The sequence below is a fragment of the Heteronotia binoei genome, chromosome 9 (assembly GCF_032191835.1).
Source record: "Heteronotia binoei isolate CCM8104 ecotype False Entrance Well chromosome 9, APGP_CSIRO_Hbin_v1, whole genome shotgun sequence".
In the NCBI taxonomy this organism is placed as follows: Eukaryota; Metazoa; Chordata; class Lepidosauria; order Squamata; family Gekkonidae; genus Heteronotia; species Heteronotia binoei.
Window position 1 is genome coordinate 90,832,098 of NC_083231.1, and position 18,240 is coordinate 90,850,337.

Sequence of the window (18,240 nt, forward strand, 5' to 3'; positions counted from 1 at the left end):
GGCACTGCTATTCAGAGGTGGTACTGCCTCTGAATGTGGAGGATCGTTTTAGTCGCCATGGCTCATAGCCATTGATAGAACTATCCTCCAAGAATTTGTCCAATCCCTTTTTGAAGCCTCCTGTGCATTTGGCCATCCCTACATCCTCTAGCAGCAAATTCTACTTTTTAATCACATACTGTGTAAAAAAGAAAACCTACTGCTCATCAGGTTAATTGAATGTCCTCAAGTTCAAGTATTTTAGGAGAGGGAGAAAGGTTCTCTTTGTCAACCCCTCCATCCCACATATAATTTGTAAACCTCTATCATATTCCTCACTTTTCATCTCTTTCCTAAACTGAAAGGTCCCAGACTTCCCAGCCTTTCCTCACAGAGAAGGTGTCCCAACTCCCTACTCATCTTGGTTGCCTTCTTCTGTACTTTTTCCACCTTTGCAATGTCCTTTTTGAGATACGATGACCAGAACTGCACATAATATTCCAAATGAGACCGCACCATAGATCTATACAGGGACATTATAATATTGATCCTTTTACTTTAAATCCATTCTCTAGACATCTTCAACATTTCACTGCTGGAGCACACTAAGCTGACACTTTCATTGAGTTATCTATGATGACCTCCTTGGGCTCCACTCTCAAATCTGCAGGAATTTGTCAACTTAGATTTGGCAACCTGAATTAGGAGGTAGACACCAAGCTAGGTAGTCTTCTCTGTTGCTTAGCCAAGGGCAGAATGCCATACAATGACTATTCCAGGTCTGACCAACACAGAGGCCTCATACTGTTTGCCAGTCTTAGATCTCCTGATAGTATGGATTGGGCCCAATGATAGGGTGTCAATCTCCAGATGGCACCTGAAGGTCCCCCACTATTACAACTGATCTCCAGGCAACAGAGATCAGTTCACTTTTTTTTTTTAAAGGAAGCTTTAGAAGGTGAAATGTAGGGCATTATATCCCACTGAAGACCCTCCACTCCCCAAACCCCACCTTCCTCAGGATCCTCTCCCAACATCTCCAGGTATTTCCCAACCTGGAGCTGGCAACCCTACCCAATGAACTGTGAACCCTGCAGTCCCCTGTGTCATCCCCCCCCCAAAGCTGCTTGTGATCTTTATGATCAAAATTAGCTGTAGCATGTAGCTTAAATCTGAAGAATTTATTTATTCATTCATTCATTCATTATATAAAATGTCTGTTAGCCACCTTTCCCTTTTACAGAGCCCAAGGGGATTTAAAGCATAGATAAAACATGTAAAATGCATTTTAAAATGTAAATACATGTAAACATGTAAAAAAAGATTTACAATCGCAATTCAGGACTGGTAATAAACTTAACCAAATTCAGCCCTAAATAAAATCGTCTTCAAGTGCCTCCTGAAGGCCTATGGTTGCCCAGTCTAACTCAGAAAATATCTGGGGACTTTGGAGGTGGAGACTTTGGGGGTGGAGCCATTCCCTAAAATAAATAAAAATATAGCAGTGCAGTTACCCTGAATATAGTCTTCATTTCCTCACCCCCCCCCGCAGCAGCTGCACTTCCACTAAATGAAAGTGAACACAGAGAGAGAGCACTAAAATAAACAGTTTACAAGCAAACGCTTTTGTGATCTCACTGGGGCAATCTACTCACGGGAGTTGCTGAATGTAACCATCTGCTGTATTTCAGCCAACTTCTTCAGACTAACAGGAAAATGAAAGGAGAGCAGCCTAGGGGGTGGAGGGGGTAGGGCTTCCACAGAATCCACAGATGAGACTCAAAAGTGATAGCAAAGCAGAATAGAAAGCAAAAAGAGAAACAAAAACTATACAATTCACACACACCTCCAAATAAAACACATGTATTGCAACCTTATTTATATGTTTCACTTTTTTAAACTGCAGTATTACGATGCAAAATCAAAAATATTCTCTTATTTCTTAGGAAAACTGGGGAGGCATTCAAGAGCTGCAGCAAAGCAGTATCACCAGAATCATGATCACGTTGATTGTTCAGTCAACAACAAGGAGCATAGAAATACAATTTGTTATGGAAATGACTGTATGATTTAGAACAAAAACAATTCCAATGCTACTTGGCATTGATTTCAGTCTTCTGAAATCAATGTGACGGACCCTTGATGCCAGGCAATGATTTTTGTATCTACCCTGGCTCTGTTGCATGCTCTAAAGTCACATGATAGAGCAACTGTGCTGCAACTGATCAGGTTTAGGTCTGGTCCGTGTCTGGATGAGTAACAACTTGGGAGCTCCATACTGTTGGCCTGAGGCATAAATAATATATTTCAAACTCCTTTGCTGCAAATCAATATCAGGTTTATTGTAAAGCAGCAATGAAGGATCTCAGATTGAAAAAGAAGACTGTTATTTCATTTTTTGTGTGAATGCTTTTGTATCTGTTTCAGATGACTATCTCAAAAACCAAACGTCTCCTTTTCACTCTGAACATGCTGGTGTAAGGTTGTTTTTTTTATTGTGTTTACTGACAGGACTACTGCCCAGACTCCTGTTCAGTGGTGAGATTATTTATTTAGGAAATGTATATACTGCTTCTCTAGAGACCTGCTGAGATACTGGAAGCTAAGAAGATATTGGATTTATATCCTGCCCTATACTCTGAATCTCAGAGTCTCAGAGTGGTCACAATCTCCTTTACCTTCTCCCCGCCCCCCCCACAACAGACACCCTGTGTGGTAGGTGGGGCTGAAAGGGCTTTCACAGAAGCTGCCCTTTCAAGGACAACTCTGAGATAGCTATGGCTGACCCAAGGCCATTCCAGCAGGAGGAGTGGGGAATCAGACCCTGTTCTCCCAGATAAGAGTTCGCACACTTACCCACTACACCACTACACCAAACTGAGGGCGGCTCACATGTCAAATAGTACACTAAAATGTCAGATTTCCACTTTCTACCACTTCACTAAAGGAGAGTGATTTGCCAGGTCAAGGTGGTCATTTTCACCCTTCTTATTCTATTGAGGTTGGAAACTGGGCACACAGCATCACTCAGGGGACTGGATTCAGCCCAGTGGCCTTGAATGGCAAGTAGTTTACCTTATGGTTGTGGCATATTGAAGCATTATATGTTGCTGCAGCCCTTGTGCTCTTATATGTGCAAACAAATTGCACTAAAAATTTTTTTCTTTCTGCTCACGCATCACCAGATTCAAAGCTTTACATTCACAAACCTAGAAAATAATTCTAGATGATGCACTAGAAGCCAAACTATTATGCAAATTGTTTGCAAGGCCGTATCTCTAATCTGGATTGCACTGATAAATGGGTTCTTTATCTCCCTCATTCAGTTATTCAGTCTTATCTACCAAAAGAGCAGTTCTGCAAAGCTGAGAGTCATATGTGAAGGAGAAGTGAAACCAGGACTGTGCAGCAGCCTCTCAGTGTGCAGCTGTACCCTTTTCATTTTCAACATGTCTTATTCTCTTAGACAATCATTCAATGAATGCTATAAGCCTGCATGTCCCTGTCTAACATATTTCTGGTCTGAACTGTGACATGTGCAAAACTGCATTATATGTGTGTGCTGATGCAAATCCATGGCCATCAATGCACACTGTGCATATTTAGCTAGCCATCCAGATGGGGTTGTGTTTGCTCCATAAATATATCTGACATGTATATGCCATTGCTCTGTTGCACCTTATGTTGCTCCATATGTGTAATGATGTTGTTAAAACTTATAAAAAAGAACTTAGGGATGCCGCTGCCCACCACTGCTCTGCTGGAGAGCCAGAGGGAAATGGCGGCAAAATGGAGGTGTACAATTGACATCCCCAGTGTAACAATGCCTTTTGCAGTGTGATGCAGAAGTGGCATCATCATGTCAAGCAAAGCTCTAGAATCTGCCGAAACTCTGTGGTTAAGCCACAAAGTTTGGAGAAAACACTAAAGTGTCCCTCGGTGTAATGATGTTACTTCTGGGTTGTGCCAGAAATTATGTTGTCACAATGGGGGTCACTGATCACAACCCCACCTGTCTGTAAGTCCCTGCCTTCCCTGTGTCCCCTTAGAAGTGCTCAATGTTACTGCAGACCCTACCTATAGCTTGCACAGAAAAAAATGTTCTAAGTGCATGTTCCTTTCTATTCATGCATTGCTAGATCCCATGAAAATGTACCTGGTTTTGCCCCACTGGACGCTGCCTGGAGGTATTGGGGAAATCAGACTGTCCTTGGCCACCATCCCACTTTATTTTTCAATTGTAACTCTGATGCACCATTTAAAAAAAACCAACAAGATTCCTTTAATTAAAAATATAATATCTTCTTTTCATTCCCTATATAACCTGGATGTCTCACTTCTCCGCTCTCCCCTGCTCCTCAAGACCTTCTAGGGCAATGAAATTCACATTCTGTTTGTGATGATTGCTTCTGAAACTGTGGAAAGGAATGAAGTCAGAGGTCCTGGGCAATTTAAAAATTCTCAAGGCAGGCCAATTTGTTCCTCTATGACAACCCTGCCGGCTTGTCTGATTCATTCATCCAATTTGTTCCTTGCTTTTTCATAGCAAATGAACAAATAACATGTGTTAATTCCCCCCCCCCCCCAACAATGTTGTGTTTAAAACTGAAACAACAAAATGTCCAGGGATGGGACCAGACCCAGAAGCCACATCCAAGGGGAAAGCAGCTGCTGGGCAGCAAGAGGGGCAACCTCAAGCTCACTGCAGCTGGCAGGGCTCAGCAGGGATCCCGGAAGACCACAACGGCAGTGGCAGGATCAGCAGTGCACATGACACCTTCACAACCCAAAGAGAGGCAGGAGGCAAGTGGGGAGGAGGGAGTTTAGTTTATTTATATCCCACCCTCCCCACCACAGCAGGCTCAGGGCGGCTCACAATCCATAATGGTAAAACAACAATATAAAAACATTAGATTAAAATGACACTTGGGTGCTAATTCAGTACAAATAAATAAATAGACAGCATTCAAGTAATCTTAACAGGCACCAGCCACATCTAGTGGTCTCAGCGGTGACATTGCAGGTTTGATGCAATCATTTAATCAGATTTCATAGTTAACAATCAAATGCAAGATGGAATAGCGTGAATTTACAGGCCTTGCGGTACTGGCTAAGGTCCCACAAGGCTCTGACGTCTTCCAGGAGTTGATTCCACCAATAAGGGGTGGCAGCAGAGAAGGTTCTTATGTATGTTGTTTGAAGTCTTCCCTCTCTCGGCCCGGGGAATCAATAACAGATTTTGAGCTCCTGATCAAAGTACCCTCTGGGGAACATATGGGGAAAGGCAGTCCCTAGGGTTGCCATGTCCAACTCAAGAAATATCTGGGGACTTCGGAGGTGGAGCCAGGAGACTTTGGGGGTGGAGCCAGGATCAAGGGTATGTAAAGCACCATTGAACTCCAAAGAGAGTTCTGACCATCACATTTCAAGGGACCACACACCTTTTAAATGCCTTCCCTCCATTGGAATAATGAAGGATAGGGACACCTTATTTTGGGGCTCATGGAATTGGACCCTATGGTCCAATCTTTTTGAAACTTGGAGGATAATTTGAGGAGAGGCATCAGATGCTATGCTGAAAATATGGTGCCTGTACCTCAAAACACGGCCCCTGTAGAGCCCCCGATACCTACAGATCAATTTTCCATTATACCCTATGGGAATCAGTCTCCATAGGGAATAATGGAGTGCCCAGAAGACATTTCCCTCCCCCTCCCCTGCTTTCTGATGACTCTGAAGTGGGGGGAGGGCCTCCAAACTGAAGAATTGGCAGCCCTAGCGGTCCCTCAGGTAGAACAAGTGGCATGGGCAATCACTGGGATTGGGCTTGTGGGGAGCTAGCCAGGCCCTTCTGGCAGGGATTTCTTTTTTGGCAGACTTCCCAGGTTAGCCAGTCAGAAGCTGACAGGCAGGCCCAGGAGGGACTTATCACAAGAGAGAGCCGGGAGGGAGGAACTGGCTCAACCTTGCTCTGACAGGCTAGGCCATCTAGAGCCAGGGACTGAGGAAGGCTGGGGAAGAGGCATAGCCAAACCCAACCCATATAAATCAGCCCATAACCACAACAGGCCTCGGATGAAGCAATGAATTCTGCTCCTGGTCTGTGAGAGCATTAGGGTGGACAGCCTTCAGGTGATTTACAAGCAAAATAGATTCACTGACAAAGTAATAGGATCAGTCCACCTGGAGAAAATGGCTGCTTTCGAAGGTGCACTCTATGCTGTTATACCATGCAGTGCCCCCCAACCCCTCCATCCTCGGGCTGCACTCCCAAAATCTCCAGGTATTTCCCAACATGGAGCTAGTAACTCTAGTGAGCAGGGATCCAGGGGACAGAGAGGAACCAAATGGTGCAACCTGCTCCTCTACCCATCCTAATGCCTGGGATGTGGAGGTGGGGGCTGATGCCCACCTGGCAGCTGAAGGACAGGTTTCAGGGCCAGCTAAGGGGAGTGTCACATAAAACCAACAGATCAAATAGCTTGAAAGTAGGATACAGTGCTAGGTTTTTAGTAATAGAAAAGATCCCCCCTTAGGCAGCTGACAGAAAAACTTCCAAGCTTCCTGTATGTAGAAACCAACATATGAGGAAGACAATCTTGCCATCTAAAGTGGAACCATTCTGAATGTCACCTTTTCACTCCACTGGATTTTCCTTGTACAGTCCCTGAGCCATGAATGGCTGAAGCTTCCTGTGAATGCACACGTGATAACAGTTCCAGGTTTGCAATGTAAAATGGCTCTTTAACTAGTTCCTGATGATATAATGTAAGAACAGAAGAGAAGTCATGTTGGATCAGGCCAATGGCACATCCAGTCCAACACTCTGTGTCACACAGTGGCCAAAAAAACCAGGTGCCATCAGGAGGTCCATCAGTGGGGCCAGGACACTAGAAGCCCTCCCACTGTTTCCCCACCCCAAGCACCAAGAATACAGAGAGCTCCGACAATATGCTGTGGCTAATAGCCATTGATGGACTTCTTTTCAATATGTTTATCCAATTCCCTCTTGAAGCTAATATGCTTGTAGCTGCCACCACCTCCTGTGGCAGTGAATTCCATGTGTTAATCACCCTTTGAGTGAAGAAGTACTTCTTTTTATCCATTCTAACCCGACTGCTCAGCAATTTCATTGAATGTCCACAAATTCTTGTATTGTGAGAAAGGGAGAAAAGTACTTCTTTCTCTACTTTCTCTATCTCATGCATAATCTTGTAAACCTCTATCATGTCACCCCTCAATCGATGTTTCTCCAAGCTGAAGAGCCCCAAGCATTTCTTCATAGGGAAAGTGTTCCAACCCTGTAGTCATTCTAGTTGCCCTTTTCTGGACTTTTTCCAATGCTATAATATCTTTTTTGAAGTGTGGTGACCAGAATTGTACACAGTACTCAAAAAGTAAGAGTCCCAAATGCACATGTGATAACAGTAGAAGAATGATAACAGTAGAAGAATGATGTAGAAGTTGGATATATCCAGTTTGTACCAATGGCTTCTGCCTGCTTCCTGTACTCCTAATGTACTAATTGGTCCTGCTAACTCATATTCAGTGGCTGCAAAGATAAGAACTATGCATACCACTTTGAGTACCTTAGAGGAAAAGTGGCTTAAAAATTCACCACATGTATAAGTGATATTGTATGGTCCATAATGGTCATGAATAATAGTTTTGATAATGAGGACAGCTGCACAATAGCAAGAAACAACAAAGGGAGTGCTGACAAAATCCAGAGAGAGAGAGAAAGAGAGAGATCCCAGTTTTTAAGGCAAAACTCCTGTTCACATTTTTTCTGTGGCAAGAACTGTTTGACTTTTTTTAAATAGTCCAGTACCCATTTCATATCTCTTGATGTCTAACTCTTCTTGCCTTCCTAGATGTCAGTTTTGTGTCTCCTGATTAGCCCCTCTTCCCTCTGAACTTCTCTTGAACTGTCTAAACCAGTCTACCAGGCATTGAGGAAAGGGATGAAATCAATGGCATTCATTCATTTGTGACTGTTCATTCATTTTACATAGCTTAACAAAAACGTCTTTCTCTGTTCATTATTATTTCTGTGGAAATGAATGTGCACTCTTATGAGTTGCAGCCAACCATCTGTTAGCTTTCCACAAATAAGCTTTTCCAATCTGCCACAGAGAGCAAATGCAGATGGAAAAGAGTTTCTTTTAGCTTGACACTGCCAAACTTGACTTCTATTCACATCACTTATATGTAGATAAGACTGCATGCTGGTGGAAGTTTTTGGCCCCAACCCACTCCAACGCATTACACCTAACCAGGGCTTTTTTTGTAGTAGGAACTTCTTTGCATATTAGGCCACACCTCCCTGGTATAGCCAAACCTCCAGGAGCTTATAGGGCTCTTAGTACAGGGCCCACTGTAAGCTCCAGGAGGATTGACTACATCAGGGGTATGTGCTCCAATATGCAAAGGAGTTCCTGCTACAAAAAAAGCCCTGCATCTAACCATACATCTCCATGATTGTAACAAAAGCAATAATGCTGTTTTCTCTTTGGCTGGTTAAGAACAGCATTGTTCTGGTTGGATTGATCTCTGCTTTAAGTAGGAAAAACGAAAACTCCAGCCTGTGGTGTAACATATGTGATGTTCCTTGTTGATTTAAGCCATAAAGTGTTCCTCGTTGATTTAAGCTACGCATGAATGGGTAGAGAATCTAGAGCAAGCCAAACTTGCTTAACATAAGAGGCACACAGAATAAATGTCAGATGTTTGAGAGCTGCAAGGAAGGAAGGCAAATAATGTGGGGGGAGGGAGAGGTGGAAAGAACACAACTTTAACTTTAAGTGCATTCTCCAAGCTGCCAGCTGGCTTGGCTTGGAGAAGTTTTTCAAAGGAACAAACGTCTTCCCCAAGCTGGCTGGCAGGGTGGTGGGAGCTTCAAGAGCCACACAATATGTGTGAAAGAGCCACATGTGGCTCTCAAGCCGCAGTTTGGCCACCCCTGATTTAGAGTGTGAGCTAATTCCAGACCGCTGTTTTCCCCAGTAATCAGCAGTGTCAAAGATAACAACAGTGAACCATTTTGTGTTTGGCAGTAGCTTTCTGCATGGCACTATGCATGTAGTCCACTGCTCTAAGGCTACAAAATGCCCAAATATCCTGATTCCAAGTCCATTTATATAGAAGTATACATTGACCTGAAGGGAGTTTAGTTCAATATACATATTTAGGAAGAATATGTATGTCTAAAGGATCATTTTGGCAAGCTGCAAAGTTAATTAGACTTCCATTTCCCCTCATTTGCTAGACAATGACCTTGTCTCAATATTTTTAAACAGGTCTAATATTTCACAAGAAGGAAATGTGCACATTAATCAAGATTTGTGCATGCATACTTCAGTAGTGAAGTTTAGCATTGTAAAAATGTTCAGATTTCTATCATTCACTAATGGGTATATACCGTAAACGTTGAGGTATTTAAGCAATGAAATATCTAACATATTTCATGCAGATGACATGAAATTTTTAACACTGGGATTTTACTAGTCAAGTCACCGCTAGAAGAAAATTTCACTTGGCAAAAGGTATTAGAATGAAGTTTCCTCAAGAGAAACAGCAGATGAGGGTCCATTCCCAGGTAACCTAGCTTGATCCATAGTTGGGCTCTATCTATTGAATCAAAAGCACCCTTCAAATAAATGAAGGCAGCGTATAATTTTTTTGACCCAATATGCATATATTTTTCAGCAAGGAAGGCCAGAGTGCAGCAGTGATCCATAGCAGATTTGCCTTTGGAGAAGCCAATCTGTTCAGGACCTTTGATGTTGCCTAGGCGCATCCAGTCAGTTAATCGGAGTTCTAAAAGTTTTGCATACAATTTGCCCACTATAGATAATAAACTAATGGGGCAGAAATTTTCTGCTAACTCCAACCCCCCCCCCCTTTTTTTTGTATATTGGGATAATTATAGAATCAAGCCAAGAGTCAGGGATGGAGCCATGCAGATCGATAAAAGAGAACAATTTTGCAAGGGGCAAGAGCCACCAATCGGCAAACTTTGTGAATACCTCAGCGGGAACGCCATCAGGGCCAGGTGCTTTACCCGCTTTTAAATCCTTCAATAACTCACTTATCTCCTCTAGAGTTACTGGAGGCCAGACCGGCATATCAGTAACTGAGGGGTTTGCTAAGATAGGAGGGGATACACATAGAGCAGCAAAAATGTTAGAGAAGTAATCAACCCATGTTTGCTCAGAAATATTTGGGTCAGTAACAGAATGTTTTTTAGATTACCTGAAATGATCCTCCAGAAAGCCTTATTATCATTAGATTTTATCGAGTGGTAAAGCTGGTCCCATTTATTCTGAAAGAAAACTTTCTTTTTGGATGTAGTAAGCTCCAGGTAGGCTGTCTTATAAGCAATGTAGGCCTTAATTTTTGTTTGGCCTTTGGAGTGACAAGCCTCTTAAAATGAGCTCTCAGTTCTTGTTTCCAAGCTAAACAATCTGTATCAAACCAGCTGGAGAAACTAGACCTAGACAAGATCACAAGTTTAGCTTTAGCACTACAATAATCAATTAATAATGAGAATCCTGAAAGGATTGAATCATCTGAATTGGAATTTATGATTGAATCCCTTAATCTGCGTAGTGCTTCAGAGCCAAAGAGGGAAAGAAACTCCCTTTCTAGGGCCGGGGACCACTTGATTTTTTTTAGAACATTCTCAGGGGCCTTCACAGATTGGGAAGGTGATACCATATTAACCTCCAGATCCAATCTTAAGGATAGAGTTAGGGGCAAGTGGTCACTTTCTGTGCGTGGATCGATGTAAAAGTTATCAATAGATGACAAAAGGTTGGGTGAACCCAAACAAAAATCTATCACACTACAACCCCTTGTGGAAAAAAAAATAAAGTCAGTTGCAGCCGGAAATTTGGAGAGACCATTAAATATTATAACATTGTGCGCTATGCAGAATTCAATTAATCTAAGACCCGCCTTATTGGTTAAAGTATCTTTAGAACAACGGGGTAAACATAATTGTAGTGGAAGGGATTCAACCGCTTCAAAGCCAAAATGAGAGATCCATTTCTGATTGTTACTGCCCATCTGAGCATTAAAATCACCAAAAATCAGGAGCTGAGCAGTATGGAATTTCCTAGACAAAGACATCACATAATCAGAAAATTTCTCCCAGACAGCATCAAACTCCAGCTCACCATTAGAAGGGGCTAAATAAACATTAATCATGATTAGGGTCAGTGCTGGGGAGGACAGCAATAAAGCCTGGGCAATTGGCGGGCAAGGATCCAAGAGGATCACCTTAAATGGTAAGTTGGATTTCACCAAAGCAGCCAGGCCTGCTTTACTGCGACCTTTAGAATGAGATCTATAAGCGGGGAGATTAAAAACTTTAAAATCCGTCAGTCTAAAACTGTCTTCTGCCCATGTTTCCTGAAGGAAGACACAATCAAAGGATTTCAAAAAGTCCAAAAAATCTGAATCATTCACTTTACTCTTCCACCCAGCAATGTTCCAGGAGATGATGTGGATATTCCTTGTGGCTTCCCTAGCTGGTAGTCAATCAATAATGGATATCCTTTCTAGCACCCTGGAGTAATCAGTGAAAATACAACCATTATGTTGGGGTGCCCTTGAGCCAGTTAGAGAGGGTTCCATAGACAGATCAATTAAGTCAGCCGATGGGGGACAAGGGGACAGGGGGTTGCCTGCAGGATCCAGGTTGATTGAAGGAACTGATTTCCCCGGCTCTAAAGACCTTTGCAGCTGCAGCTTAGTACCTTCAAGTCTTACGAGTATCGCCTGTTGATCTTTTGCTGGAAGACTCCCAAATGACTGCAAAAGGTCATCTTCTAATGAAACATTAAGGGGACTATGCATCACATCCATAGAGGGCTGCACTGATGACTCATTATGCAACTCGGGGTTTGCTTGGGACTGACCAGATCTGGATACCTTAAAACACATCGCAGCCTTATATTTTGCCGCTGAAGATGATGCGTTCTTCAAAAGATGAGGATTACTTCGCGTACTGTCCCCTGCGGACAGGTTAGGCAGCAGAGCATTAGTTTGAGAGTTAATAAAGATCGTACGGGGAAAAACCCCTTCGACAATAAGTAATTTTTTCGCCTCAAAATTAGTGAAGGAATGTTGGGGGATTGAAAGGTAAGCAGAATCCTCTGCATTTGAGACTGATCATTAAGAGATTCAATGGTAATCAAGTCAATTTTGTGATAGTTCAGATGAAGAAGTTCACAGAGATGGGATTTAGCTAAAAGATTATTTCTCCAGCATGGGGTCTTCCTGCCATAAGGACAAACAGTGATGCATACCTTATTGGGCTGTAGAACCAATTGTTGCACGTTCCTTTTATGGCCCACACTGACCTTAGACTCCGTAAAGGAGCTCCGGGGATCAACATCCTGAGTTGCAGATGGACATCGCTTTAAAGGGGCTAGAGCTCCAATAGAGGTATCATCCAGCTGGGCTAAGTAGACTTTATCCATTGACACTGATAGTCTCTTTAGTTCCAAAGAAAGGTCAAGAATTTGGTCTTCTAAACCCTTTAACTTTTTAAAGATACAATCCACTGTGCTGGCAATCAGGGTAATTGGGGCAAGCTCGTCAGAAGACATGGATCTTTCTTCATTATCATGCTGACTCTGCTGCACCTTTAAAGCCCTCACCCCAGACTGGAGTTGAGAGTCTACGCCATCTTCGTGGTCAGACTCATTAGTCAATTCATTAGTCAGTTCCTCTTTTTCAGCAGGCTCTACCTTGTCTTCTAGAGGGGAGAAGCGATTCAATGTTTCAATAGCAAATGACGGCAGAGCAGATTTGGACTTATTGTTTAGGGTAAAAAAGTCCTCTATCCTGAACTGTTTGCAAAGAAGCAGATTCCTCCTCCACTTCTCTTGGCCGCTTGCCCGTTGCCATTAAGAGGGTTCTGTTGGATGGCAATTAGCCCCGTCCTGATAAAAATGAATAAATAAATAAAACAAATACCAAACAACTAATGTCTTAAAACTTACAGATAAAAGCCACAACATCTGCTAAGAATATCATAAAATATCTTTAAAAGCCAAATTTGTCAGAGTCAACTCTGTAGCCAACTGCACTCCGCCTTGTTGCTTTGCAGGAGTTGACTTAATTTCAACCTTCAGTTTAAATTAAAAGATTCTAAAAAACAAAACCCTGTCTTTGAGGGACAGGCTAAGACTATGTAAAACTTTATAAAACATCAGCTGTAGTTCGTTAGCTGCAGCAGCTTCTGAGTCAGAAAACGAAAGCAAAGGCTTATTAACTAATTAAACAGCCAGAGCTTGGGAAAGACAAAACAAAGGCACCAAATATTAAAAGTGAGGTGATAGGATAAGATTATTTAAAAACAATTCCTTCTATCAAGGTAAGATAAAAGTTAAAAGATTAAAAAAACTTAGCGTTAGTAGGAGCAAAGAGACAAGCGACTGCCTTCCTCCGAGTCTGCGCAGAAAAAAAACAAGAATAAATATATCTGCTATAGATGTTCACATCATGCATCTGATGAAGTGAGCACTGACTCACAAAAGCTTAGGCTGGAATAAATTTTCCTAGAGGCTGCTGGACTTCCCTGTCATTTTCCTGCAGCTGAGCACAGCTAACCCTCTGAAATGATAACAAAGCAAGTCTCCTTTTCAATATCCTGTTTTGCCTCTACACAGCCTTACCCATCTACTCAGAAAACTCCTAGATTTCTCCACAGTTCTGACAGATGTAAGTTGGCAACCTTAACACAGATTTCTTAACATGAAAGAAAGACACTCCCGCCTGTATAATATTCAGAAACTGCCTTTTTTTCTTTCCAGGTGGTAAAAATGATGATTGTTGTTGTGCTGACATTTGCAGTCTGCTGGCTCCCCTACCACATTTACTTTATAGTTACTGGGATCTATGAGCAGTTAAATCGGTGGAAATACATTCAGCAAATCTACTTAGCCACCTTTTGGCTAGCCATGAGTTCGACCATGTACAATCCCATTATCTATTGCTGTCTCAACAAGAGGTAAGCCTACCTCAGACATAGACTAAACATCATATATGTCATTTAAGAATAAACATTGCAGGCTTTCCCCCCCCCCCCCCACTGGTTTGTTTTTCAGTACACACAAAAAATCAAGATCGAAGATAAGATATCTGCTGTAGATAGGGTTGCCAGGTCCCTGCTGGCAACTGGCAGAGGATTCTGGGGACTTACCAGGAGAAGTGTCCAGGCCATATCACTGGTGTTGCACAAGAAGTGATAGCATCACATCAGTGACTTCCAAGCAACGCTCTGGTATTTGGGCAACAACTCTAGGGTAACACCAGCTTTTGCTATAGTTTTCCCTCAAATACCTGCCTGGAAGTCACTGGCATGATGACATCACTTCCTGTGCAACACTGGCAATGTGACCTGGACCTTCTCTTTCTATTGATAAGTCCCCCCACCAGCCAGCTGATCAGGACCTGGGGTCAGGAGTTGGTGGTGGGAGACCCCCATCCCTGTTGGGGGGGTCTGGCAACCCTGGCTGTAGATCCCCACCCCCACTTTTTAAAACTTAGTTGTCCTAAACTCTTCTATTCAGATGACAGGAAAACATACTTCTATTCCAGATTAATAAATCTAGAGAAATTTCTACTTCCTAGACATGTTTTCATAGTCATTGATGAAGATTAGACTCATCACACAGGGAAGACTACAACATGTGGGTTTGGAAATAGGAGCTAATGAGCTGATCTACACATTGGGTTAGTTCCAGAGTACATGAATTGAATCAGAGGAGTAATCTCCGTTTATTCCGCCTTTGCGCTGCAGAACAACAGTTTACGCCTCATGTCACTCATGAAAGTCTCCTGTTCCCTATGAGCAGCATTTGAAGGAGATCAATAGACTGCAGTGGGAGGCAGTAAAGTTCTGTTCTGCTAACAGAAGAGCCTTCCATTAGCCGAAAATGTAGCCTGGATCCAGCCCATTCATGTAATGCAATTATTCTAGAATCATTTTAGACAGGAAGTGGAAGGCCACATATTTCAATGTTCCCTCAAGGGTAAGTTTGGTGTAGTGGTTAAGTGTGTGGACTCTTATCTGGGAGAATCGGATTTGATTCCCCACTCCTTCATTTGCAACTGCTGAAATGGCCTTGGGGTCAGTCATAGCCCTCACAGAGTTGTCCTTGAAAGGGAAGCTTCTGGGAGAGCTTTCTCAGCCCCACCTACCTCATAGGGTGCCTGTTGTGGGGGAGGAAGGTAAAGGAGATTGTAAGCCACTCTGGGACTCTGAGATTCAGAGAGGAGGGTGGAGTATAAATGCAGTATCTTCTTCTTCAAGACTCCCTGCACAAAATGAATTAGCTTGTGAGGAAGAAGGCTGAGCAGAACTATTGAAGTTGAGGCATTTAGTTATGATTTCGTTTAAAAGAAGCAATCTGGTGTTTGCAATCTACATAGTATATACTATTTGCCACCATGGCTGAAATCTTTGGATATTTAAATCTGTGGATTAGGGCCACATGGAGGCTACACAGATATTTCTGCACATTTGGAGTACTCCCAAAGTATGTAGAAAAATCTGAAAATTTAAAATAAAAATGCACAGGGGAGCTAGATCCTCCAAAAATACAGTAGCACTTATTTTCACCCGTGGAGCCAGGAAGTTGCACTGGATCCAGAGGTGGCAGCTGCAAAGCCCAGAGTTCTGTGTTAGGCCCAGCAACATCTGTGCAGCCCAGGAGCTATGCTGGGCATGCTATCACCAGTGCAGCCCAGGAGACATGACAGGCTTGTCACCACCACAGCCCAGGAAGCACACTGGCCATGCACCTGCAGCTGGGGAGCTACACTGGGAATGCTGCTGGTGATGATCATGCTAAAATTCATTAACTGTTGAATCACTTTTAATTCAAGAACAATATGTAGGTATCCTATATCATAGTAATAACATATGTTTGTCTGTATTATATTTCAAGGTTGTATGTTAAAACCAATGTGTGTGCTATGCCAGCGTTGTGCCTAGGGCACTGTCTCTACCTTTCCCCATGTGAACACTGTCTGACATTTTCCTCACTTACTTCTGAGTAAACAAGCATAAGATTGAGCAGTAATCAGGAGTATTAACATAATGCCCAAATAAAATCAGATCCTAATGCAATAACAACTGCAATAACATTTTGAAATCTCTTTGGGAAATGTGCCAAGAGGTATATTATAATTGGTACATTGTGTATGCAAATATTTTGAGAAGCTTGCAAATGCCTAATGAGCAAATCCACTTCCATTTTTCAGCCTTTTCACCCAACACCTGTCACTTACAATTTCATTTTAATCTAGAGGGGGCAAATCCCACCAGGCATAAAAATGCAGCATTCCACCCCCCACCTCCAAAATAATTTTGTCCTATATTGACTGTTACTTGTCATATTCTGAATCATTCGTGTTTAGGTTACCATGTTGGGCTGCCACACCTCATGCTGTGGTGGAAGGTCTCCCACTGACAGTCCTCATGAACAATGTCACTATATCATTTCTGAGGAAAACCTGGAAGTGATCTAGGGTAGCTCTAGAAATTGCTGGAAACAATATGGTTTTACCATAAAGTTGCTAGCAATTCCTAGAGCTACCTTATGTCACTTCTGGGTTTTCTCCAGAAGTGATGCAGCAATGTCAGTAATGTTGCCAACACTGCATGCCCCACCCATGTGCCTAACCACAACTGTCCTGCCAGTTGCCAGGTTTACCATGCTATGTTAACTATAGTGGATATTTCCCAGTGCTTCACACATGGCATTGTTATTTATGCCATTGCAATGTAGATTCAGTGATATCACGTTTGAATCATACAAACTACATGTGAGAGAAGAAAGGTGGGATATAAATTCTGGAAACAAATAAATACATTTTCCATCCATCCATCCAGACCTTTAATGGCATAACACACACATTTAGACAAATAAATAAATTTGAGAAAGGAGCATCCGAGGAGCTGTACCTTCAACATATATAGTAAGTAGAAGGTAAATCTAGACCATTTAAGGGGATTGCATGTTAGAATGCTCCCAGCAACAACTAAATTCCCTGCACATATAAAATTAAAATTGCTTTTCCCTTGATATCCCAGTTTCTACATGCAGGGAGAGAGATTACTTTTCTACATGCAAGGGAATTAAATGTTTTCACAGAATCTCTTGAATGTTCTTCATAATATAAATACACTGTCCTTATTCTCAGGTTCCGAGCAGGCTTCAAGAGAGCTTTCCAATGGTGTCCTTTCATCAAAGTGTCCACTTATGACGAACTGGAGCTGAAGACAACCAGATTCCATCCAACCAGGCAAAGTAGCTTATATACAGTTTCCAGAATGGACTCCAGCATGACTGTAGTGTTCGATGCCAGCGATGGAGAAAACACCAAATCCAGCCGGAAGAAAAAAGCTCCACCCCAGGAAGCCAGCTTCAATGGCTGTTCCCGTATGAGTTCCAAAACCACCTCCACAGTCTCAAGTTACATCAACTCCCCATATACATCCGTGGATGAGTACTCCTAAAGCCATATGAAAGTGGAGAATGCAGCTAACAAATGAGACAATTCTGTTCTGCCTTAGAACCAAACATCCAGGTTTCAGAAAGGCAACTAGACTTTAGTTCCTGAATGCCAACTGCATGTTGATATATACATGTTATCCTAAGCCTTTTTTTTTTTTTTGCTTGTTCAAGCCCAACTTTGGTCTTTGTGTTTGGGGGGATGAACTACTTGACACCTGTTTACATCTCATAAGGACATAGTGTCAAACTGTAAAAAGGAACGTTTGTCGGAATTGTACAGTACATATCCACAACATGTGTCTCAACATTGTTTTTGATACAGACAGCTGATAGTTCTCATCTGAATTGCAGGATTGCAAAATTGGCCAGTTAGGAAGGCACAAAAGTTGGTAGTTTTTCCATGTTTAATTCAATCACTAGAGCACTTTTTTTTAAAAAAAAATTATAAATAGCATACATATATGTAAATATATGTACCCAGGGGTTGTTTTGTAGGAAAAAAGGTGCCAGAGCTCAGTAGCTTATCTCATAACTCCCCACTGCATGCAGACCCTGGCTGAAAGTTCAGGAGCTGTGCTCCTGTGAGCTCATGCTGAATTCAAGTCCTATATCCACCTGCCTTCTGCTGAATCAGACCATTGGTTCACCTATCATCTACTCTGGCCAGCAGTGGCTTTCTGGGATCTCAGCACAATAGAATCTTCCCCCAAACCTGCTACCTTTT

At 42.4% G+C, this 18,240-nt stretch overlaps 1 protein-coding gene across 1 annotated transcript in view; it reads left to right on the forward strand.

Annotated features, from left to right (window-relative positions):
* The window catches only part of TACR3 (tachykinin receptor 3), a 50,874-nt gene extending 32,940 nt beyond the window's left edge, over positions 1-17,934 (forward strand). The window contains exons 4-5 of the mRNA XM_060247385.1: positions 13,806-14,002; positions 17,203-17,934. Coding sequence (XP_060103368.1) covers positions 13,806-14,002; positions 17,203-17,518 — 513 coding nt within the window. The 3' untranslated portion in view covers positions 17,519-17,934. The remainder of the gene's footprint in view (positions 1-13,805; positions 14,003-17,202) is intronic.
* The last annotated feature ends 306 nt before the right edge of the window (positions 17,935-18,240 follow it).